The 25,796-nt window shown below is 39.5% G+C and overlaps 1 protein-coding gene across 2 annotated transcripts in view; it reads left to right on the forward strand.

Annotated features, from left to right (window-relative positions):
• The first annotated feature begins 2,131 nt into the window (after window positions 1–2,131).
• Window positions 2,132–25,796, forward strand: part of TIPARP (TCDD inducible poly(ADP-ribose) polymerase) — a 28,220-nt gene continuing 4,555 nt past the window's right edge. The window contains exons 1-4 of one of the 2 annotated variants that reach the window (XM_063442577.1): window positions 2,132–2,176; window positions 10,415–11,373; window positions 21,514–21,682; window positions 23,338–23,519. In XM_063442577.1, coding sequence (XP_063298647.1) covers window positions 10,433–11,373; window positions 21,514–21,682; window positions 23,338–23,519 — 1,292 coding nt within the window. In that variant the 5' untranslated portion in view covers window positions 2,132–2,176; window positions 10,415–10,432. Of the gene's footprint in view, window positions 2,177–8,067; window positions 8,244–10,414; window positions 11,374–21,513; window positions 21,683–23,337; window positions 23,520–25,796 lie in introns of those variants that run through there. The other variant, XM_063442576.1, reaches the window with a different exon arrangement.

The raw sequence follows: 25,796 nt of genomic DNA on the forward strand, positions 1-25,796 counted from the left end.
TTTGTGGTGTTTGTCTTTAGCTGTAATTTTCCTCTCTCTCATTTACGGGTCCCATACAAGTTATATATTGTTTTTTCAGGACAAGAAGGGCTTTCTTTACATACCATTATTTGTATCATGTCATAGATTTTATTTAAAAAAAATAATACAATATGGTGAAAAATGTAAAAAAATGTTTTTGGACTTTTACTTGAAAAATATTTTACTTATCTACAAAAGCTAATGAAAAAAACTGCTAAATATAGATTAAAAATTTTGTCCTGAGTTTAAAAACACCCAGTGTTTACATGCTTTATTGCTTTTTTTGCAAGTTATAGGCCTATAAATACAAGTAGGAAATTGCTGTTTCAATATATATATATATATTTTAAATTTATCAATAGTGACATTGTATCACCGCTATCTGTCATAAATCCCCGAATCACACCTCACATGTACATATTTTTTTAAAGTAGACAACCCAGGGTATTCAAAATGGGGTATGTCCAGTCTTTTTTAGTAGCCATCTAGTCACAAACACTGGCCAAAGTTAGCATTTATATTTGTTTGTGTGTTAAAAATGCAAAAAACTTTGGCCAGTGTTTGTGACTAACTGGCTACTAAAAAAGGCTGAACATACCCCATTTGCAATACCTTTGGTTGTCTTCTTTTGCAAATGGTATGCCATCGTGGGGCTAATTCTCATTCCTTGACTACCATACGCTCTCAAAGGCAACCCAACCAATCTGACAAATTTCAATAAAAGAAAGTAAAATCAAGCCTTATATTTGACCCTGTAACTTTCATAAACACTATAAAACCTCTACATGTGGGGTACTTTTATACTCAGGAGACTTCGCTTTTTACACTAATTGCTTTATTTTGTAACTTTACTTTTGATTTTCTACTTGCAGGCAGACAGTCCCCCTGCAGGCAGATACACAGACACCTATTGCGGTCATGTGATCGAGTGATCACGTGGCCGCAGGGTCCTGATCTGCCGAGGGGAGACTGCCCGGGCAGACAGGCAGTCCCCCTGGACCGGGAGGAGCGCTGATCGCCGCCAGGGCACCGACGGCGATCAGGTAAGTAGCCCCAGACCGTTATGACGGTTCAGGACCGTCATCGGTCCCCAAGGGGATTTTTCCGATGACGGTCCTGAACCGTCATCGGTCCTTAAGGGGTTAAGCTCTAGTGGTTCTGTGACTATAGTGTCCCTTTAACTATTCTAAACATATCCCATTTACCTGAGTAAATGCATGAAAGTATTGTTTCAAACCATTACTTATTTAGGAATAGGTACTTAATAGTGTGAGGTATTATACAGTCCTTAGTATGTATTTTCATAGGTTTCTTTCAGATTTCTTATAATATCAGATATTTCTCGTTTATATTGCTAGAGTGCATTGCCATTTAAAGTAAAACTGATGCACATCTCATTTTAAATTAGCTAATACTTTTTTTTTTAAACACCTTTTAAAAAAAATAATATATATATATATATATTTTTTTTTTTCTATAACCTTAAAAGGAATTTCCAATCCAGGACGCATACAACATCCTGTCAGGCAACACATCTGCACATGAAGTTCTAACGATATGGCCTAAGATTAGAAGGGAAATCAATGAATCAATCAAGGTGGGACACAAAATGAATTCCTTTGATTAACTGATTTCCATCTCACAGCATATATGAAGTCTTTATACTGCCATGAACATTACAATGAAGAGATTAATGTATTCAAGAATAATAAGGTTATTTACTATAGTGAGAATTGCCAGGAATAAAAAGTGATTACAAAGTGAATGTCAAATTTTAGACCAAAATAGCTGACTTGGAGAATTTTTCCAGTTCAGCTAATTTGGCCTTACATTTAAAATTCACCTTGAATGCCCAACAATTTATCCCTCTAGTAAATATCCCTGTAAGGATAAGACAAACCTAACTTCTTGAACATTTTTAATGGAAAAATAGAAACCCTATTAGCAGGCTGGGAGGAGCCATAGCTTTGATTCTGAAGTTCCATAAACGCAGAATACGCCCCATTTAATTCCCAAAAGTCTACAAGAAGAGGGCAGTGCTAGGCCCAGAAATAAACAGATCTGGTTAAGAAGCAGGTAGAAGGTAGGTTTTGAGAGTGGAGCTAAATATTCCTCTGAGCAGAGAGTAATTATTTGCAGTCTGACAAATTCCCAGGTATGTGGGGGGCACTTTGTTCCTTACAGTTAACTAGTTATAAAAAGTAATAAGTTAATAATGTAATCGCAGAGAACTGGCATATATTGTAATGTTGTAACCTTCTCTGAGGAAAATGTAAGTTTTATGGAACACATAACATAAGAGAGCGGGCGTGTGTGGGTGTGTGTGTTTGTTTGGGGGTTTTTGGGCTGCAAAAAGCTAAAGTTCTAAGCACAAGTGGCATTCTATATAACTTCAAACTCTAACCACTCTATTCACTCTACGTCTCTCTCCTAGATGTGTAGGCTGCAATTCATGTGACCTGGTTTTACCTTAGAAAGCCCTTGTTGAAAAATAAATCTTGAGGGGCAACAATGATGTTTAAATCAGAATGTTTTTCCTTAAACCTGTTTAGTTAAAAATAACCCATCTGCAGCGTACCATGGCGTAACTTTCCCAAAATACACTGCTTGGCCTAGCGCAATCCCTAGTCTCCCCATTACACTATGTTTAGGATTGTTGTCCACAACCCTCGGTAAAGGTGTATGTTAGCGTATTTTATCTGCCGTTTCGTTCAGGTGTGATTTAAGCAAAATAACCAACTCGTATAATATTTGTCTTACCTAGAATGTGGGGGTAAATGTGTAGTTTAGCGTATTTTATTATTTAAAGTGAGTTATTTTGCTTATTGTGCCACTTAATCAATCCTGAACGAAACGGCAAATAATAAAATACGCTAAAATAAACCTTTACCCCACCCTCAATATCCGCCAGACACCATAAAGTATCTAATAATTTATTAAAAATGTTTCTGCTGTGTTTTAGGTCTGCAATTTTAAATGGTCAGAAAACAATAGTTGATCCAATCCAAGGTGAATTTTAAAAAATGGCACTCTGTCTCCAGTGCCAGGAAAACAATCCGTTTTCCTGGCACTGGAGGTTCCCTCTCCCTTCCACCCCCCAATCCCCGGTTACTGAAGGGGTGAAAACCCCTTCAGTCACTTACCTGAGGCAGCGACGATGTCCCTCGTCGCTGTCTCCTCCTCCGCTCCGCTCCTCCTTCTTACTCCGTCGGCCGGTTGGCGAGACTGATCCCGCCCACCGGCCGAGGAGACGTAATGCGCATGCGCGGCTATGCCGCGCATGCGCATTAGCACTCCCCATAGGAAAGCATTGAAAAAGATTTTCAATGCTTTCCTGTGAGGAAATGAGCGACGCTGGAGGTCCTCACACAGCGTGAGGACGTCCAGCGACGCTCTAGCACAGATAATCTGTGCTATAGAGCAGGAAGTTCCCTCTAGTAGCTGTCTAGTAGATGGGCAGAAGTGGTCTGGGTGCCTGGAGTGTCCCTTTAATGAGGCACATAACTGATCTGTGGATTGTGCTGGTGGAATTTCAAACAAATGTGTACAGTAGCAAAAAAAGTCAAATACTGTGACATCTCTATATAAATGGATTGCTATTGTATAAAAGTAACTTGCCTAGGGAGACACTTGGTGATGTAACAGTACAAAATGTATAAACGTGGCTGTTTTTGGTGTATAGATCATGTTTCTGCAGTCTTACTGCTCAGTTCTGTCATTTAGGAGTGAAATCACTTTGTTTATGCAGCCCTAGTCACACCTCCCTGCATATGATTTACACCGCCTTCCTAAACACTTCCTGTAAAGAGATCTAATGTTTAGACTTTTTATTGCACATTGTTTAATTTAGAATCTCCTGCTCTGTTTATAGCTTGCTAGACCCTGCAGGATCCTCCTGCGTTTTATTAAAGTTCAATTTACAGACCAGGAAATAAACCCTTCTAAAGTTAGTTGGGGGAAAAAATTTCCCCATGAAGCCTGTGATAAGTGTGGTTAGGGTTGCATAAGCAGAAACAAAGGTGATTTAACTTCTAAATGGCAGAGAATTGAGCAGTGAGACTAAAGAGGTATGTTCTGTACACCAAAACTGCTTTATTAGATGAAAATTGTTTTGGTGACTGCAGTGTCCCTTTAAGCAAGCCTCACTAATAAAAAGGTGATGTATATTAAAAAAAATAATAATAATAAAAAAAAAAACTTATCTGATGCTTGTGATCGGCTCCTGTGATATCCCATTATTTTTTCGGCAGTATACCACTGCTTACTGGACACCACAATATTGCAAATACCCCCCCAAAAATCACTGTTTAGGATTTAGTCTATATACACCCAATTAATAAATATATTCCCAATGAATATATCCTAAGCGCTTTTGGAAGTGTTCTACTCTCTCCCACGGAGGAGACTTTAATTCAGCAGTGCCCAAAAGGTAGATCTCCAGATTTTTTAGAACTACAGCTTCCATGATGCTTTGCCATTCTAAAGGCATTTCAAAGACATGCAAAGCATCATGGGAGTTGTAGTTCTACAGCATCTGGGCATTTACCTTTTGGGCAACCTTGCTTTAATTGAGAACAAATTATATTTTTGGTTTTTGTTTCCCTCATAGGGTGGCAAATATTCTTGCACAGACCCTGAACTACCTTCTTCATATCCAGGGTTTCATGGAGTAAACAGTCCACTGGATCCTCAGCCCCTTGCAAAGGGTTTGGAGGGTATTTGGTTATAACGACATGCCATTATAAAGAGGCTTTGATAATACTACATTGGAAGAAACCTGCTCCATTACGCTGGTACAATGCATTGTCTAATTTCCTTTTTTCAACATTTTGAGTGAATTGGAGCTTGGTATCAGCCTAAGCAGGGCCGGATTAACATAGGGGCTGATGGAGCTGCAGCTCCAGGCCAATGCCCATAGAATAGGCCTATAAAGTTAAAAAAAAACAATTACTGACTCTTTACATGCTCTTGCTTAAGTATGGAAACTTAAGGGGGATGTAGAGGAACAAAGCTTGTGTGGACTGGCTGACAATGAAATTAGTTAAGGTAAAGCTGACTTTGCACACTGTGCAAATGCTCTTGTTGCTGCAGTCTCTCTAACATTGTGGCCTTTTCCCTTTGTTCTACACTCACTACATACATCTTATCTCTGCCCCAGACTGTATCACAGGAGCTTATGCCTGCTAGTAACAAGGTTAGGAGAGGATTGGACCAGTGAGTGCTAGGAGACAGTGCTTAGAAAATGTAGAGCTAGCGCATCATTCGATGCATTTATGCCAGGCTCAGGGTGCTGTCTGCATAGTATGTACAGTTTGCATGATTGGCAGGAAGCCTGACATGCATGCATTCAAGGCTGGTCTTCCAATTCTTCGGGCATACACAACCCCCTTATGGGCATATTAGCCCCTTTGGGAGGTTCTGGTTACATGATTTGCGTCAGTGGGCCCCCCCTTTTTACTCTGTCCAGTGACCTCTTGCTTAACTGGACACTGTTAGGGGTATGGATTTACTTGAAAGATGAAAGTGAGATATTAGCATAAGGTGTTTTCTTATAGCTATATCCTGTGAGTTTCCCTCCAGAACCAGATACATGATGCTTGGGAGGTATAACTTTTAGTATTTTCTGTCTGTAAACAGGCCCATCATAATTGTCAGAACCAGGCTCAATGGGCTATTAATCCAGCTCTGAACCCAAGTTATAGTAAGCGGTTGACTTAAGCTGTCATACACCTGTTCTTGCGCTACAGCTCTCATCCTCCCGAAGACCATAATAACGTGGTGTAGTAATGACCATTAACACAAGGAGTTATTTACTAAAATCAGAATTCCATGTGAATTTCATATTTAAGGCCACAGTAACCAAACAAAGTTGGCATAGTTCTTTTTTCCCCTCTTGGCTATTTTGACCTTAAATGTGATATTCACTTGGAATTCTTATTTTGGTAAATAACCGAGAGAGTGTTGTTAAAGCAGAATTGTAATAATTATTGGTCTCCCGCTCAGTCAGTAACGAAGGCTGTGCCAGTGGCATCTGGTACGCCAACTGTTGTGCCTTAAAGCTCAGACTGATAGTATGGCTAATCCTTGAGGGAAACATTGTCCATACAAGCTGGTCTGCTTTGACAAAGTGCTTGTTGTCTCACAGGATTATTAACTAAAACTGACAATTGTCATATATTTTAAATTGGGAATCTGATAAACTAGAGAAAATAATGGCCTCTCGGGTATATTTTCAGTTCAGAGTGCTGGCAAGAGCGATTAAGGACAATTAAGCCCCATGGAAATTCAGTATGGGAGATGTGGCAAGGGCGATGTGTACCGCACACTGTTCTTTTGTGGATTAAAAATAGGTTCATTGGGCTATCTATCAGCAGAGCAATGCAGGAGTCAGGGCCGGCCAGCAAGAATTGTGCAGGGCTTTTACTAGCCTGGCGCTGTGCGGGTTTGTGCAGGGCTTTTACTAGCCTGGCGCTGTGCGGGTTTGTGCAGGGCTTTTACTAGCCTGGCGCTGTGCGGGTTTGTGCAGGGCTTTTACTAGCCTGGCGCTGTGCGGGTTTGTGCAGGGCTTTTACTAGCCTGGCGCTGTGCGGGTTTGTGCAGGGCTTTTACTAGCCTGGCGCTGTGCGGGTTTGTGCAGGGCTTTTACTAGCCTGGCGCTGTGCGGGTTTGTGCAGGGCTTTTACTAGCCTGGCGCTGTGCGGGTTTGTGCAGGGCTTTTACTAGCCTGGCGCTGTGCGGGTTTGTGCAGGGCTTTTACTAGCCTGGCGCTGTGCGGGTTTGTGCAGGGCTTTTACTAGCCTGGCGCTGTGCGGGTTTGTGCAGGGCTTTTACTAGCCTGGTGCTGTGCGGGTTTGTGCATGGGCATTTACTAACCTGGCACTGTGTGGGTTTGTGTACGGGCATTTACTAACCTGGCGCTGTGCGGGTTTGTGTACGGGCATTTACTAACCTGGCGCTGTGCGGGTTTGTGTACGGGCATTTACTAACCTGGCGCTGTGCGTGTTTGTGTACGGGCATTTACTAACCTGGCGCTGTGCGTGTTTGTGTACGGGCATTTACTAACGTGGCGCTGTGCGGGTTTGTGTACGGGCATTTACTAACCCGGCGCTGTGCGGGTTTGTGTACGGGCATTTACTAACCCGGCGCTGTGCGGGTTTGTGTACGGGCATTTACTAACCCGGCGCTGTGCGGGTTTGTGTACGGGCATTTACTAACCCGGCGCTGTGCGGGTTTGTGTACGGGCTTTTACTAACCTGGCGCTGTGCGGGTTTGTGTACGGGCTTTTACTAACCTGGCGCTGTGCGGGTTTGTATATGGGCTGGTGCAATCACAATCTTAATCTGGTTTGGACAGGTGCACCAGAATATTTCCTAGGGTACAGCAGTGTCTGGCATGTGCTAGACATTGTCTAAGTTTATATATTTATATATAAAACACCATCATACACTGCAGTGCTGTATGGGGGTGAGGACAGATGGAGTGGGGTAGTACAGTATAGACAAATACATAAAGAATAGAGGATCCTGAGCTGAGATCTAGCATTTACAGCCTTGTATGCATTAAACAATTGCCACCGCTGGTGACAATGGAGTCACAGGAAGCAAAGGATTTGTCGCTTAGGCATTCAGCACTATTTGTGAATGATCAATCCTGCTCAGGTCATGAGGGTTACAGGAATATATGATGTCACACCTCACAATTCCATAAGCCTCCCTTTGTCATATAGTAACTGCTATACACGACTAGGACATGAGTTCCAAGGCAATTTATTTGTACTTGTCTAAGGTTAACAGTTGCCAGTCCATTGTCCTCCCCTAGTTAACCATTTTTAGTAAATACTGTGAGTGTTCTATATAATAATAATAATGCCATTCTGCTCACCTGCTGCTTCCCAGCTATAACGCAGTGTTTCCACTAGGTGGCAGTGCACCCTCTGCTTGCTGTGAGTCCCACTCTCCACCCTGAGTCGTGCAGGCTCCTCTGGGAGTGGCTCCAGGAAGCGATATTTAAAACAAGCTAATGTAACATGTGAGGGGCAGGCAGAGCTCAGTGCTGGAGCTGCTGAAAGCAGGAATGGGTCGCTTGTCACGTACAGAGCAGCAGGCGAGAGCAGGCTAGGAAATCCTGCACCCCCACCTTCCCAGAAGCTCATCCACCTCTCATTACTGGAGGCTGTTGCTAGTCCAGGACCTGCACCCAGCTCCACTCTGTCTGCCAGGCAGGTAAGTGCTCCTGCCCCAGGAATCTTGCTCCACTGCTCCTTGCTTTATACATAAAGTGCTGGATGGGGAACTTTTTGTCTTCACTCTGGATTTGGGATTATTTACAGCCTGTCTGGGTATTACTGGAAGAATAGGGGATCCTAACACATCGCCAGCATTTCTGATGGACAATTATTTATTTTGAATATTGAAATTTTTATTTTGTTAAAAAAAAAAATGTTTTTACTTTTTTTGTGCCCATTGTATATGTGTTCTGCAGTGCTGTGAAGCTCTCTGGTGCTGTGGGGCTCATTGATCTTAACCCTTCTGGGTGCCCAGGATTTTGTGCGAAGGAAGCATTTTATCGATCAGCTGTACTGGCATTGAAATGATTTCTAGAAACACTATTTTCTATCAGTGATTTACATTTCTTACAATGACTGTGACTCTTCTTGTCAGGAGAGTATGTAGTGCAGGGATACAATGTATCCCCCACTCCTGGTTCCCTTGGGTACTGCGAAGTTTGCCTTACATTTTTTTTTCTCTTTTCTTCTTTGTGTGCTAATCACAGTGTGTTTGGATCTGATAAGTAGAGTTTTAGCATTTTATTGTCCGATAGCCCTGCTGTGAACTCATCGAATTCACACCGGCAGAGCTTCATTCCATATGGTTTTATTGTAATCACTTGTCATTAGCATATTTACAATTACATCAGTTTTGAAGACCCCCTTCTCCCTCTGCACAGCGACAATGGGGTAGATGAAACTATAAAATCTGCATTGTGAGATTGAATGTCTTGGAGATCCTGTGTGATATTGTCTCTTGTGCTTGCTTTACTTTTACACCATGGTGTGTAATGGAATTAAGAGCTCACATCAGCTGAATAAAAGATTCTCCTTGAAAGGTTGTACATGGGGCTTGCATATTTATGGAAAATGTCACTGTTTGCCTAATTAGTGGGTTTTTTTTTTTTCTATGTTATATTCCCTTCCTTGTAAATCCTGTTTGCAGTGCTTGTGTGCAGATATAGATAGGAGACAAAAGGTAGACACTATAGCAGTTGGTCACACAAGGATATGATGGGATACATTAATTTGATTTAATTATATATTAGCAATATTCACCGAACGTGTAATTTATTTTAGGTGAAATATAGGGAATGCGGGCGAGCAGCTGATAAAACAAGATCACTAACCACAGAAAATATATTTTTATTTATTTTTAAATTCTGTAACAAAGACATTGCTTTGTGCTTGCTATGTCGAGATAACCCTTCAATGTATGTACAAAGTATTTGAAGTCTTTTGGTTGCCAGTGAGGAATGTGTTAACTGCTATTATGGAGGAGTTATGTACATTCTGTTAACATGTGTGCACATCTCAATGTTTTTTTCAATTCATACCAAGTCCTTCTAGTTTTATATAACTAGCAAGGACATTTAAATAGCTTGGAGGAAAGTGTTGGCTTGGGAACAATATAAATATTTAGCATTGTAAAATATGACCACTTCCTTTCACATTCCCCTCATTTTGTTCTTCTTGATGCAAGCCTGTAGTGACTTTAGATGTTTTCAGTTTTACCTGGGTTTGTTAGTTGTGATGTCTTGTGATGTTTTTGGTTTTAGACCTTGTGATTTGTTGCAAACTTGTTTTTTTTGGGTGGTCCCCTGAGTAATTCGGTTCTTTGGAACTTGCAAGTGTTTTGTTGTGAGGTGATATGTGGTGCAGGGTGTGTGTGCGCGCAAGTCACCTTAGGGCTGAGTGGAAAAGCGAAATGGCCATGTGAATGTCAGACTGGGTGTGTGTCAGAGCACAAGATAGTGAGTGAGACAGGGTGTGTACCCATGTGACCTTAAGACTGTCTGTAAATCTGTTTAAGCCTGTGTAGTTTATCAGGCCTGTTTGTGTATAATACACTGAGCCTTCTAAGATGCCCCTACACAAACTAATCTAGCTATGAGATTGAAAATGTGCTTGTGGCGTAAACCATGTTGCACAGCACTATGTGGGGAAACTAAACAATCCTGTAAAATGTATATATGAATGTGTGCTCCTTATAAAACCGAATTTTCTTATTTTCATGCCTGGGGCTGCCAAGGACTGCATGTTAATAGATTCAACTGTTGTGCTTACATGAACAATGACTTTGCTCAGTTACATCTTTCCATTGAGACTTGTCTGTTTTCTTTCCAGGTTTGATTGGCTATTTTTATGGTCCCTGACATGGTGGAAGAGTCTTCAGAGATGGTTATGGATACAGAATCTGAAGACCCGAGTTCCAATGCGACGCATGCAACAACCATTTCGGACCGGCACTTTTTGCGACACTCCGACAAAATTCCGCCAGTAAAGCCATGTTTCAAAAAAAAGCAGACTTCTAAACTACTAGACGCAGACACGCTTCATGCATTGCGGCCAATATTTAGTAGTTTTTTAGGATCAGGGACTCTTAATGAAATATTTGTGCCTGGGAATGCTAATAATTTATGTGACCCTCATGTGAAGAAGGCATTGGAGGTTGAACAACAAGATCCTCAGGATGACTCTCTAATTTCTGCAAATCAGAGTCTTGATCCAGCAATGGATCATACACCCTCTGTTTCTTCTACACAGAAAGACATTACAGAAGAACCTCCAAGCGTAATTGAAACCGAACCAGCCTTCCCCACTGAAAGCTCTAGTGTAATTGCTGCTAACACTGCCAACGAGGCTTTCGAAGATTCTCTCTTGCAGGCAAACCCAAGTGATTCTGCCAGGCCTGACTGCTTGGATAAGACCGCTGGAACCTGCTCCGAAGGGTTATTTCAGAATATCGCCTGTCTGGACCAATACAACTTGAACCAAGCTAATTCAAACACTGGAATATTTCAGGACAAAACGGACGAGGCTTCTCTTCTTTTAGTATTTGAGCTTTTAAACCAACTGCAGTACCATGTCCATCTGAAAGATGGGATAGAAATTTGTGTGGATTTCCTACAGGGATTATGTTTTTATGGTAAAGATTGCCCAAATCATCACACAGTATTACCGTATCACTGGCAGGTTCGGAAGAGCGACACCGGCGTCTGGCAGAGTTTGAACGATGATTCACAAGAGCATGTAGAAAGGCTATACTGCAGTCCTGACAGTGACCGAATTAAAATGAGATATCAGTAAGTATCTGAAGTGTTTTTATGTAGTTATAGTTGTTGCTCAATTTTCTGCATAGCTAAGATATTTGTTCCAGAATAATTTGCACTACATTTTAATGGCTTATTGCCATTATTTCCCCGGGGTAGGCTGGGGGTAGTTCTGAGAGAAAGGAATAGAATGTGTGCTTTGATTTCCTTGGGGCTCTGATAACCTTTAGTATGCACTGTTCTATCGTATTTCCATGATAAACCTTCCTATAGTCTCCCTGCGTAGTGCCCTTTCCGTAGATCAGCACTAAGTAATCAATTAGCTACTCAGTGTTTTTAAGACCTGGCTTCTTTTCCACATGTAAAAAAAATTTTAAAAAAATACAACAAACTAGGAGCATGTCATAGGATCGTTTATCTGTGGAGAATAGACAAGGCACATTTTTTAGGCTAAAATAACAAACATGAACTCTTCAGTTTGGCTGCCCTTAGCTGAAATGTGCATGTTCCCAGTAAATTGACCACTAATCCTAGTTTAATAGAAATTTACCCCGTTTTAAATCTCCCTGATGTTTAAAGCTGATCTCTCAGAGAACACTTGATGAAATTGGCCGCAGTGTGGCTTTTCGCAAGGAGGATCAAGTTCTGGAAGTTATTGCCCCTTTGGGAATTTCTAAAACTGTCTGTTATTTCAGCCTCATTTCCCTAGAATAACAAGCTTGTAATTGGATTTTCTACCATCCTTTTATTGTACATCTTAAAACAAGGCCCTTTGGATTGTTTTGGTGGGGGGAGGGGGGAACCTGTACATTTTAATGGCTCTTTTCACTGCTATAGTTATAATTTTACCAAACCCCAAAAATAATGATATCGATTTTCTTCTGCATTTGTTGTCATTATTAGCACAATGTTGGCTAACTAGGAAGCGTTTCGTCTTGGTTGGTTTAGTATCTAGTCAAATGCCAGGCATAAATTTACTTGCATTTCCTCATACGTTCCATTTACATCAAGGGGGGTGTCACGAGCTATGCACCCTTGGGGCCCCAAACTCATTGGTTGTTGTCAGAACTAATGAACTGCTGAGTTGCACCGTTGAATAACACTTAACTGTGGACACTGTTGTAAATCAGAGGTTAGTGATAAACTTTTCTTCATGGTCACTGCAACCTGTGTTTCAAAGCACTGTTATGTCTCCAGGCAACAAGGCATGGATAACAGAATGCTGATGCTTTCTTGGTGCTGCACACGATTTGCATGGCAACTACTTTCTTTAGCCAAAGCCATTAATCTCGTGTGGTCAGATTAGCTTTGCAGACCTGTCCATACACTGCACACAACAATGACTTGTCTGTTCTGCACGCCATTGAGTCAGGAGAGGTTAAACAGAGTTAGCTTCACTAGTGTCTTGGATATATCCATTTATTTTTTTGCTTGGTTTTAAACGGTTTCCTTGGTGCTAAATGCAGTTCATGTCTCGGTTGTCCTGAATATCTCCTTTTTGTTATAGAATTGTGTAGCATGCTGAAACAGTAGCTGGACTTGGTGGGACAGGGGTTGTCTAGTTACAGCTTTGGATTCATTTAATGCTGGCTTGGCTAAATGGAAAATACCAGACTGAATTCAAAATTAATTTCATGTAGAAAAATGACCCAAAAACACATGCCTTTTTTCCTTAAATTTATACACTATTTAGTATGCCTCCCCTTTAATGTATACCCGTCTCGTTCAGATAAGTGTCAGAATTCTATTCTAGGATAGCAATCACTCTTCAGATGATGTTAATGCATCTTTTGCTCTTTGTAACTTTTTTTTTAATTTTTTTTCATGTATTCCTAAAATATTATTAGAGCGAATGCTGCCAAAACATTATTGCAGGCACCTTTTTAAGTCTTGTACCTTTTTGTTTTTCATTTCTATGGCAATACGTTTAATTTGGCTAAGTGTTTAAAGTACACATGCCATGGGAGAAAATGACCTTGTGTCACTTTGTTTGAAACTAATTTAATCATCAGTCTAAGAAGCTTGGAATGTGTTGGGCATCATGTAGGTTTAGCTACTGTATACAAGGCATGTTTCCTCTTGACTTTGAAGAAAATTCCCTCTAAGTCTATATATAGAGGACTTGTCTTGGTAGCTGAAGGTGAACTTGCTGTAGACCTGTCTTATGGGTGCAGAGTCGAGCTACAAAAAAACGTCCATTTTGTAAGTGGTCCTATGGTGGTGTATATTTTAAGAATGTGTGGGTTAAGGGACCTGGGACTATGCACCCAGACCACTTCAGATAATTGAAGTGGTCTGGGTGCATAGTCCAAGGTCCCTTAACCCAGCAAAGGTAATTATTGCAGAATTACCTTTTTGAGGGTTAACTCCACCTCTAGTGGTTGTCTACTAAACAGCCACTAGAAGGACTTCTGGACCGTTAGGCGACTTTTGGTCACCTGACACTGGACATCCTCATGCTATTCATGAGGAAATCCAGTATCATGTAAAACCCCAAAGAAAAGCATTATACAATGCTTTCCTATAGGAAAATACTAATGCGAGTGTGGCCATTGTGGAGGAGCGAAACCTGAGCTAGTGCCAAAGGACATCAGTGCTAGACTCAGGTAAATGTTTGTTTTTTAACACCTTCTGTACCGTGGGGGGCTATCGTGCCAAGAACACAACGGTTTTCCTTGCACTATAGTTTCCCTTAACTTCTGGAATAAAAGGGAATCATGACATGTCACACATGTCATGTGTCCTTAAGGGGTTAAATGCTTTTTACTTTGAGCTCAGCATTACTCTAGTGTTCCAAACAGAGATTACAAAACCTACAAAATCTTTTAATAAGCAGATTTGAAGGTTGACTTCAGTCTAAGGCTAAACTGCTAGTGAAGTAATGGTTCCCTATGGAAGGATTTCTTTATTTACACTTGGTGACCTTAGAACATCTTTGTCCTAGCAAAACTCAAACGTGCGGCACGCATCGAAATGCTCATAGGAAACCATAGAGTTCAATGCTTTCCTACGATCTGCATCCTCATGTGACCAAGTCTTACTGTGTTGTAGAGAAAGCGTCTCTCGTGGCTACTGGTGGACAGACACAAAAGGTGTATATTACCCTGCAATGTAAGCATGGTTTCTACAAAATTCAGTGATGTGGATTTTTTTTATTTTTTGCAGTGTTAAAACATGGCCACTGCACTCAGTCCACATCATTGAGATGGGTAACTTTAGTGGTATTTTAACCCATAATGTAAAACGTTGCACAGGACCCCAGAGCATAAAGACTTCATTGAGCTATAGTAATTATGGTGTGTTTTTGTTTTTTTGTGATTTTAAATAAAAAATTAATCGTTGTTCAATATTGGTTACCAGTTTTCATATCGGAAGCCATATTTTCTTTCATTATTTGCATGTATATTGCTCAGTAAAAACAATGGAAACTGAATAAACCTGAGGAGAGTTGTCAAAGTTAACAAAAGTTGTTTGTGGAATGTGTGGTGGTTTTTAAATGTTTGAATGTATAACATTTGGATGACTGAACAATGGGAAGGTGCTGTGAAACCTTCCAGTCATGTGTCAAATATTTCAATGGTATTGTCACACTTGACCTATCCAGCTCGAACATATTTTTTTTTTCTTTGCACAGCTAGCAATAGGCCCATTTTTTCGATCTGTTTACTGAGGGTGGTAAAAGATAACATTCCTGAGTTCCTGCTATCAAACCTAGTCCTGTAATAAGAAGTTTAATCATTTATTATGCCAGATTTCAAGAGATGAGAGCAATCATGCCGATGACTTATCTTTTTAAAGTTCTTACATGAGAGAAATGGGGGGTGGGGGGAGACTGCTTATTGACTAAAGTAAAATAGTAACTTTATCTAGGATATATAAAGACTTGTGCATAAAAGGAAGTTTAAGGTCTTTTGTTTCCCAGTGATTCTTCTGAACAGCCTGTTTGGTTTGGATGAGGGATGGAATACTGTAAATTCCAAGCAGTATTCCCCCACCACCACCCTCTTGCATGTACTGAAAGGACTGTTGTTTTGATGGCACAAGTTCTAAAGATTAGATCTGTACCATTTAAAGAAACACTATAGTGTTGGTAATACACATCCGTATTCCTAATGCTAGACAAACGCCAGGTTGCCATGGCTACTAGGAATTTTGTCCTGGCACATGGGATTTGTCAGTCCGTTAAGCAGGGGTGGCCCGGCGAGGGTGAATGCAGGCGGCAAGGGTAAAGGATGCTACCCTCCTGGAAAAAGTGCATGCCTTCTGTCTGCAAGTCATCCTTGCTGGCCTCCCTAAGGCCACTTAATCACCCACTCAGGATGTGCAGAACGTATCTGTTAGGCTCTTTTCATGACAGGGAATGAAAAGCATCCCCCTTACTTTAAAACCTGTATTATATGAAATGGCTTGCATTAGTAGATATTTTTATTTTTTTTCCTCCTTTACATGTGCTCAGTTCTCCATTTGTAATCTAAATGGAATTAATTTCTGAAGTCAGACGTCAGAATCTGTTGTAATGCGTACAAGGAAAGCCCAAAGGTTCACATAAGGTCTGTTTACAACCAATCTACGTATATTATGCTGTAATTTCTTGATTGGATTGTCTCCCTTGAGATGATGAAGTGCGTGTAAGCTAGTTAAAAGAAACCTTACACCCTTTTTTTTTTTTCTTTTCTTTTTTTAGAGCAGTGTGCTTGTAATATCTTAGTATGATGAAGAATGGAAAAACCAAACCATTAACAATCATTCTCCTTTTCTCCTTTTTGCACATAAAGCAGTTATTAACTTCAGTTAATTACAAGCTATGTCAAATAAGCCATGATTACCATTTGGCTGTTTCGGCCTGTATTTTGCAAACTATTTTGGTTTGATGTTTTTAAAACTTTGGGTTTTGAAGGACCAATAAAGTCACCCAGGCCACTTCAATGAGATGAAGCGGTCCGGGTGCAGAGGTTCTGGAAGTTGGTCCATTCAAGGTAAGACCTTGCTTTTCTGACAAAACAGTAATGTTTACATTAACCCATTAAGGAAATATTCCGTCATGATTCCCTTTTATTCCAGAAGTTGTGTCCTTAAGGGGTTAAAGGATTAAACACCTCTCCAGTGGCGGTTACACTGACTGTCCTATAGAGAAGCTTGGATGGACTCTTGCACATCATGTCCCCAATGCTTCTGAGGAGGATGGGACATTATGAAAGAGGCAGTATCTCCTTCATGACATCGTGGCTGAAGGAGAGGCAAGTTGCACAGAGTAAGCCTTAGAAATCTAAATTGACATACACACTAGGGGCAGGCGTACTAAAACAGAGTATCTTGGCTTTTTACTAGTATGAATGCAAACTCAATCTGAATTTGTTGCAAAGTCAATCGGTATTTTTCTCCCGTCTGGGAATTTTAGTCTAAAAAATTGCTTTGAAATCTCTGCAACTGAAACTCCAGGAAATAAGCCGGTCACTGTTTAGTGAATGAACTCTTCTATTGGTTTGTCCATTTTTAAGCTACTTTTTACAGATCACACGTTGGACTTTTTCTAATTCAATTTTGTTCTAAAATGAGCCGTTCACTTGTCAATTTTCCAGTTTTATTTTTAATGAGTATCCTTGCGTGGACATGTAATGCACAGGTTTCTATAAAACCTGCTTGTGAAATTTAAAGTTTTTCTTTCTCTATGCTGTGAGGTGTACACCTAATTATTAAATTACCATAAATTTATACGTTAGAGTTATGTGAAAATATTCCAAATAACCACCTGAGAAATTAGAGCACTGCCAGTCTGGTGAGAACTTATATATTCTAAAGTACGGTAGCTACAACTTGTTCCTTCGATACACTAATACACTAGCTGTGATGTACAGTACACTATGCTCCCTTTTCGTGGGGAAGAAGTGTTCGGTTTATGGATGCCTTGCCTGTTTTGGTTTTAGTGGTAGTGTTTACATCTACTCGTTTTGTCGCATCACATGTGTGCCTCTGTTTACCAATCACTTTCATTATTTTTACAGGGTTACAACATATCTGTCGTAACCCACAGTACGCTTCTTGCGCATTCATGTTGTACATTTATCACAAGAGATGCAGCTTTATTATTTAGGACTAGGGTTGACAAAATCACTCATGGGAGCCGCTGTGACATGTGATTTAGGAGTTAATCAGCTCACTTTATATCTGAAACAATTAAAGAGTACAAGACATACTGTATTTGTGGCTTCTTCCTGTTCTACACCAAAGTTCAGTCAGATTCGTACATGTTGTAACTTATGCTAATGATTATAGAATCTAAATTTGTATAGGTGGCTTATGACTGCATACTTGTTCACAGGGGAGGTGTATGTATATGACACTATTTTGTTTGTTTGGGTTTGTTTGTTTTTTGTTTTAGTTTTTTGGCGACACAATATCCATAGGGACACTTAGTGGGCTGATAGGATTTTTGATTGGACAGGTGAAAGAACTGGAAAATGAAGAGGGCATTTTAGAATTTAGGATATTTGTTCTGGTCTGTGGTGCTAATTGATATAAACCATCCGAAGATGGAAATGTTTTTTTTTGTTTTTTTTCTTGTTTTGTTTAATTCCCTAAAACTTACTGAAATTCTTATAGCAGAGTTGGAGAATCTGTCCAAATCTATTTTAGCCTTGATCTTCCCATGCAGAGTTTAGTGGATATCCCTTTAAATTATATAAAAATGTCACCTCAGCCTTTAATGCTTTCATCTTGGTTACTACTTCATTTAAAGCGCGAGAGCCACAAAGGTTGCAAACTTTGGCAACGATCTCTAGAGTACACGTTTGTGTTATTTTATTTTTTTTGGGAGGGGGGGGGGGGAGCAATTTTATATTTTTTTTGCCTAAATTTTAGTGTGTGTGTGTGTGTATATGTATATGTATGTGTGTATGTATATGTGTATATGTGTGTGTGTATATATATATATATATATATATATTTTTTTATTTTTTTTTTTTCTCCATTCAATATCCCTGAATAACCAAGGAAGCCATAAAACGTCCTGTGTGGTACATTGCTGTCATTTACATGTATTGAACAACCTAATTATACTTCCAGTCCTGTTATTCTAGATGTGTGCTAGGCATGAGGATGCAAAATAGTACCAGGCACGTCACCCTTTAAAAGGACTTAATGAATGACTATCTGAGACGTCCCACACCCTCACAGCCCTTTCTTCACTCTGCCTGCTTAAAATGCATGTGTCCTTTTTTATGTCACGCAGCAGCCACAGTAATTATGGGCTACACTCTGGAATCAGTGTGGGTGTTAGTTCACTATGCATTGATTAAAAGGTTCACTATAAGATCGCATTGCATTACAGTCAGATTCCCCAGTTGGTAGGAAGACAGCCATGTAATGAGGCTATAGCAATTTCTTTGTGTTGGGATTAGAGAAAGGCACTCTGTGTAGGGTTTTTTAGATCTTGCTAGATATTTTTTTTTTTATATATATTTGTTTATATGATGCCGTGGGCACAATCCACAAATGAGCACAACCTAGATTTATTTTGCAAGCACTTTTATTTTTCTTATTTTTTTTTTCTCTGGCTTTAGCAGTTGGGTAAATAAAATAAATTGACACTTAAATGTGTTCAACTAGTTTCTGTTTGCTGGAATACATGTTTAAAAACATCCTACGGGCTTTTGAGTTGGTAAAATCCTGGAATCTCCTGTATGCTATGTGACAATGTTACATTGTGTATTTTGGTCAAACCAGCCTTACAAGATCTAGTTGAAACCTGCTCTTTCTCGCGTTCCCTGTATACCCTACATTTTAATTTTCTTGTGTGAAAATCTGATCCTCAAACAGATGACTACGGTATATATCTAATAAATTGCAGAGGCATATTCACTAAACTCTAAAAATTAACTTGTTCAATCTGGAAAAAATATCAGCTATGACGATATAGCAGAGTTGGAGAATCTGTCCAAATCTATTTTTAGCCTTGTATCTTCCCATTTAAAGTTTAGTGGATATCCCTTTAAATTCTATAAAAATATATTGTCACCTCCGCCTTTCTGCTTTCGTCTTGGCTACTACTTCACTTAAAGCGAGTGAGCCACAAAGATTGCAAACTTGTGGCAAGGATCTCGAGTACACTTCAAAATAATGACTAAGCAGCAAATTGCTAAATTAGACCTGGACCGTTCTGCTGAACACTTGTTTGAGTAGTACGAGGAGTGCTTTTTCAATGAGGTGTCCTATTTTTGTGGATTGCTATCTCAAGTTATATGACCGCTTTGTGGGAAACAATCTTCATAGCTTCCTGTCAGAGATCACATTCCGATTTGTGACTATTCTCAATCAGCTGACTGTATTTTCATATCACGACCACTGATGTTCTGTACCTTACATGGCTCGATGCTTCTGTGACACTTTTTTTTTCCCCCTATCATGATGGATCTGTTTAGGGCTGGCAGTGTTGATTAAATTTGCATTTATTGGTATATTTTGAGGTTTTTATTTTAACCCTTTTTAATGCACGGGGGTGAGTTAATGAATTGCCCTGAAACTGACACACTGGTATTTCACGTCAACACTACATTCTTTGCTATGGAACCTTCATTTTATACATGACCATAATGACCTGATCATAGAAGTATGTGTCTATTTCGATCTCTGAAACCTATTTACACAAATAGAATTTTCCAGTAAAATAGTGGTTCAGCTACGAAGAATTGCCTACATTGCAAAATATACAGCTGCTATTTAGATCGCATGAGACCCCTTCTGCATTCATTCCTTGTGTAGATGTGAATGGTAAACAGTGACTGTAGCTAGGGCAGCTACACATGGAAGTTCACAACTTCATTGTCCTTCCGTGGACATGCCTATCTTTTCTTAAAGCTGTAAGCGTGCCCATGTGTTCTGGGTGTATGATGGGGAGTTCAATACGGTTTTAGGTGTCAGTGTACAGGGCATAAAAATGCTTACCACGACAAACTAGTTTATTCACTAAACGGTAAATGGTCAGCAATTAAGTGATTCTTTTTTTTAGGCCCTAATTGCCAAATTGTAAGTAAGCTGTTGGATATTTGTCCTAAAATTGTAACTTGATGACAATTCACACTTAACCCTCAAAGTTAAACCTCAGTGTCTAAATATAGCAGTAGCTGTACTCCGACAAAACATTGGATCGCATTAAAAACCCGTTGGAGTATTTGTTAAAAATTGTATTTTTTATTTTTATTTATTTTGATCCGAAATAGCCAAGCTTCCAAGATGGAAGAAAGTTTTGATAACTTGTTCAGGACGCTTCCTTTTTTGCCGAACACTTTGTGATTCTATTGTAATTTCTCACATTTGCATTTTTTTTAATAACCTTGCGAGTTCTAGAAACTCTGCTGGTTTTTCTGCAAATAACAATCTGGCTCCTAGAAAATCAGATTGACACTCTATAGCAGTGGATGGCAGAATGTAGACATTAAGTATGTCAGCTAGTGCAAATACCTTTTCATTTCCTAGGGTTTTTTATTTTTTTTTTTTTTATTTTTTTTTATTACTTTCAAAGAAGTCTATTAGGGTGTTTATTTTTTTTTGTTTTTTCATTTAATAAAGATGTTATTGAGTTTTATATTGTGAATAGTTCACCTAATCTTGGCTTGAAAGGTGTCTGTATAATATATCTAGCCATCTCCGTATTTGAGTTTGGTGTTTTGTTTCGTAAAATCTCTACAATAGAATACAGCTTTGTACACACAATCAACACAGCAGGAGGTACTGTTTATTATACAGTTATGTTTTGACAAATGTGTTTATAAAACAGAACAATCTCCTTCCCCCTCCCCATTCTATCCCTTCATTTTTAATCAGTTTTGATTGCCTGAAATATTGTTGCTGGTTTGTTTGTGTATGGTGTATTGTGTGTCTTCTATATTGAATGGCAAGGCTAGTAAGTGACATCACTGAGTTTGAACCCTTTAAGGTGATAAAGTTGCGTTTTGACCTAAATTGGGATCGACTGTGTTTTGGGTATTTCCCCCTTACCCTAAGAGAAGGCTTTTGCAAATTTATTTTAAATGAACCGTCCAAAGCATAATAAATGACTGTTCTTTTACATAGTTGTCAATCATGGAAAAAAAACTGATTTTGGTTTAACAAAATGTAGTAAATTTATGTAAATGTGGTTGATGTTTCTTGTAATTGTGTTTTTATTTCTATTTCCAGGGGACATGAATTTATAGTAGACTTGAACTGTATGAGCATTTATGAATCTCTTGTATTTGACCAAATCAGACGACTGTCAACACCATGTACCTCTACTGAAATCAATAATTACCATACTGTGTGGAAATACTTCTGTCGAGACCACTTTGGATGGAGAGAGTATTCTGAGGTACAGTTCAGGCTTTAATTAGGGGTTGAATGGGTTTGCTGATAATGGATGATTTAAATGGGGATTTAGATTCACAAGGGCCATGTCTTCAGCAATGTTGCATGTCCTATTCATCCCATGCTTGTGCATAATTCAAGAAGGGGGAAGCGATTTTTAACCCCTTCATGACGGAGACGAGTCAATAGTGCACGTTCTGATCAAAACAAAACGTAAACAAAAACTGGAATTTGCGCTATATGTCTGTTCAACCGTAATTCACCGCTGTCACATTAAGTGCACCCACACTTTTTATTATATATCATTTTGTTCAGGAGAAACGGGGCTTTAATTTTTCAATAACTATTCATATATGTAACATAATTTAATTTGAATAAAATGTAAAAAAATGTGAGAAAATACGATTTTTTTTTTTTTTTTAAATTTGTATTTCCATCTGCTATTTTAGCTGTGAATGTCATAATACTGCACATATTTGTAATCCGCGATGTCTCACGAGTACAACAGTACCCCCCATTAACAGGTTTTATGGTGTTTTGGAAAGTTACAGGGTCAAATATAGAACGTTCCATTTTCAAATTGAAATTTGCCAGATTAGTAATGTTATCTTTGAGACTGTGTGGTAGCCCAGGAAAGAGAATTACCCCCATAATGGCATACCATTTGAAAAAGTAGACAAGCCAAGGTATTGAAAGTGGGGTATGTTTAGTCTTTTTTAGTAGCCACTTAGTCACAAACACTGGCCGAAATTAGCGTTCATATTTGGTTTTGTGTGAAAAAAGCAAAAAACGAATATTTAGCCAGTGTTTGTGACTAAGTGGCTACTAAGAAAGACTGGACATACCCCACTTGCAATACCTCGGGTTGTCTACTTTTGCAAATGGTATGCCATCATGGGGGTAATTCTCATTCCTGGGCTACCATACGCTCTCAAAGGCAACATAACCAATCTGGCAAATTTCAATGTGAAAAAAATTAAATGCAAGCCTTATGTGACTCTCTAACTTTCCAAAACACCATAAAACCTGTACATGGGGGGTACTGTTATTCTCGGGAGACTTCGCTAAACACAAATATTAGTGTTTTAAAACAGCAAAACATATTACAACAATAAAATAGTCCATAAAAGTGCCGTTCGTTTGTAAAAAAAAATGCAAAAAACATCACTTTTACTTAAAATATCATCGTTGTAATACAATTTACCAGTTTGAAACACTAATATTTGAGTTCAGCAAAGTCTCCCGAGTAAAACAGTACCCCCTATGTACAGGTTTTATGGTGTCTTGGAGAGTTACAGGGTCAAATAAAGTGCTTGTGAATTAAATTCTCTGCACTTTCTCCCTGTGTTGTCAGGCATGTCAATCAAATTTTAATTAATCAAATCACATAATTATGTTAAAAGATTACTTAAATATGCATCTAGAATTTTAATATATATATGTATTTAAATTCTACGTGTATACTAATGTAATCTTTTATGTAATTATATGTATTTAAAGCGTGACGGCATGGAACGGCGTTAAGGGGTTACGTGGGATTGAGCACCATTGTGTGTGTTTTAACCACTTTGTTCAACTATCTATTTTTCTTTTTTTTTTTTTTTTTTTTTTTTTTTAAATGTCTCTATTTTTAAACTGATCTTTTGGTCTTTTATACAGCCCGTTGTGAAACTTATAGAAGAGGCAAATGTTAGAGGACTAAAGGAAGTGCGTTTTGTCACGTGGCACAATCAGTACATACTGAACATTAAAGATGGCTTCCAACAGAATGCGTGTTTCAGGAAGGAAATAAAACGGAGGCCGCTCTTTCGATCTCCTGTACTGCTTTTGCCGCATTTACAGTAAGTACAATTATTTAAAATTCATTTTTCTGACAAATCTACAAAAAATGGTTTAGACAGGTTCATGGGAATTGTAGTTTGCCAAGAGACAGGCATTTGAATACACATCTTATGTTCTGTAAACATCAGTGAATTCCTACATTCAGAGCTCATGGTGATCGGCATTCAGTGTGCTGTAGTTTAGTTCAGCGCTGTCATGTGAACCTTGGTCCAGAGCAGATAGCGTGACTTCCCTCTGCTATAAGATACTTAGTATTGAGGAAGTGTAGTCAGTTATATAATTGCAATTTACTGGCATGCGTGCTGAACTTGAGGCTGGCATGTTTTTCTATTGAGATTATCCCTCTGGATAACAAAAAAGAAATTGTGATATTTTGTTTTATATTATATTTCATATCCGTGGCTTACTGCTAAATAATCTCCCTGGAAACCAATAGAATGTTCTTGTTTGCTCCACTCTTTATTGAGGCTTCTGCCCCAGTGTTGCACATTCTATCCTATTGCCAGTTTCCATTTTTGATGTTTCCATAAAATTAAATCCATTTTGTGAGCCGGTGTAACTGCTGCATGCAATTTCTTATTTTAACTTCTATGTGGTGCTATGAAACGTTTAATTATATACCAAGGGCAACCGTATCTTGGCACACAGACAGCAACACAGGGGAAATATGCTTGTTGGGATGGAAAAAATAGCATCCAAAACAGGATTTGTGGCTTTCTTTTTTTGAGATCTTTAGTAATGGTCACAAAGATGAATGATTCATTGAATTCCTGCTTAAAGCAGCTGCTTGCATTTGCTTTACTGTCTCCTTAAAAGGAGCCCAATGAAGTGTATAATATTACGATGTATGACTGTTCACATGGCCAGGGTCATGGTTTTGCGTGGTAGTGATCATGCTTTTTCTTTGTCAGGAAGCCGTAAACAGTTGTATTTTTATTTTTAATTGGAAGCACGAACAGGATCAAAGTAACTTTTTGATCGAAGATACCTTTTTAACATTCGGCTAGTAAGGTTCATGCTGTCAGGCAGATGTGTGCATGTAACCCTTTGAGTACCAGAGGAGGTGGTTATGCCCTACCTCCAGCACTCAAAAGGTTAATTGCAGTTTTTATAAGTTTGACACAGTCTGTGCTGAGTTGTGTGCTTGGGTTTTATTTTTCTTGTTTGTAGCACCCCATGCACAGCTGGAAACATGATTGCAGAGCCTGGTGTTTTTAGGAACATGTTGTTCTCTCGGTGTAAAGCAGGAAGCTGATGTTCTGACAGCAGATCTACATGCTCAGACTAGCTAGAGATTTAACTGCTTTACTCAATTTCCCAGCGGCAAAAGAATGCGACTCTCTGCACATATGGCATGAAATGTCCAACTTTCAAGTGTGCAGTCGCATGATTAACTGACCAGTGTTAATCCAAAATGTTTAGACTATATTGGGATTTGTTGAACCATTTAATGAGTTGGCATGTTAACTGGCAAATGTTGGCTCGGGAAAGGTTTACAGTTGATAAAGTTATTGAGGAAACACTCAAAGGTTCAATTCCTGGTACATCAAACATTGTGACTGGTATTCTTACATTTTATTACTGTATGCATTTGCTAGGTCTGAATGTATGATCAAATTAAATGGGCAGTGATATATTCCCCCACCCCTTGGGGAGGAGCTGTATACAAATGTTTTAATTTTGGGAGGTGGGGGATAGGGATCAACTGATATTCATTTACTTTCATGCCGATTGCCGATAGCATACCGATATTCTGTACATTTTTAACTATATATTTTTTTGTTTTTTGCAAATCTTTGTGTGTGTGTGTGTTAGTGTGTGTTAGGATCTCTTCCCCCCCCCCCCCATTCCCCTTAATGTTCCTCTCTCAACCCTAGTGTTCTCCCCCCACCTCCCCTGTCCCATAGTGTTCCTTACACCCCCACCCCCGTCCCACATTGTCTTATCACCCCCGTTCCATAGTGATCTTTACAGACCCCCCCCCCTCCTCTCTTTCCCTTCCTTGGTCCCTGCTCCCCGGTGTGTCTCCTGGTAGCATGGCCAAGAGGAGCAGTGTGCACAGCGGTTCTGGAGATTCAGTCTCCTGTACCCGGCTGGACTGACAGGAAGTGCTCGCTCAGTGAGCACTTCCTTTCAGTCCGGCCGGTTACAGGAAACAGAAGTTCCTGTACCGCGGTGCGCACTGCTCCACTTGGCCACGCTACACCGTGCATGGCAGGAGGGAGCGCTATGCGCCCACCTCCTGCCAGTCTCTCCGATCTAGCGCCCTAAGGCAG

Source organism: Pelobates fuscus, chromosome 2 (genome assembly GCF_036172605.1).
Source record: "Pelobates fuscus isolate aPelFus1 chromosome 2, aPelFus1.pri, whole genome shotgun sequence".
Classification (NCBI taxonomy): Eukaryota; Metazoa; Chordata; class Amphibia; order Anura; family Pelobatidae; genus Pelobates; species Pelobates fuscus.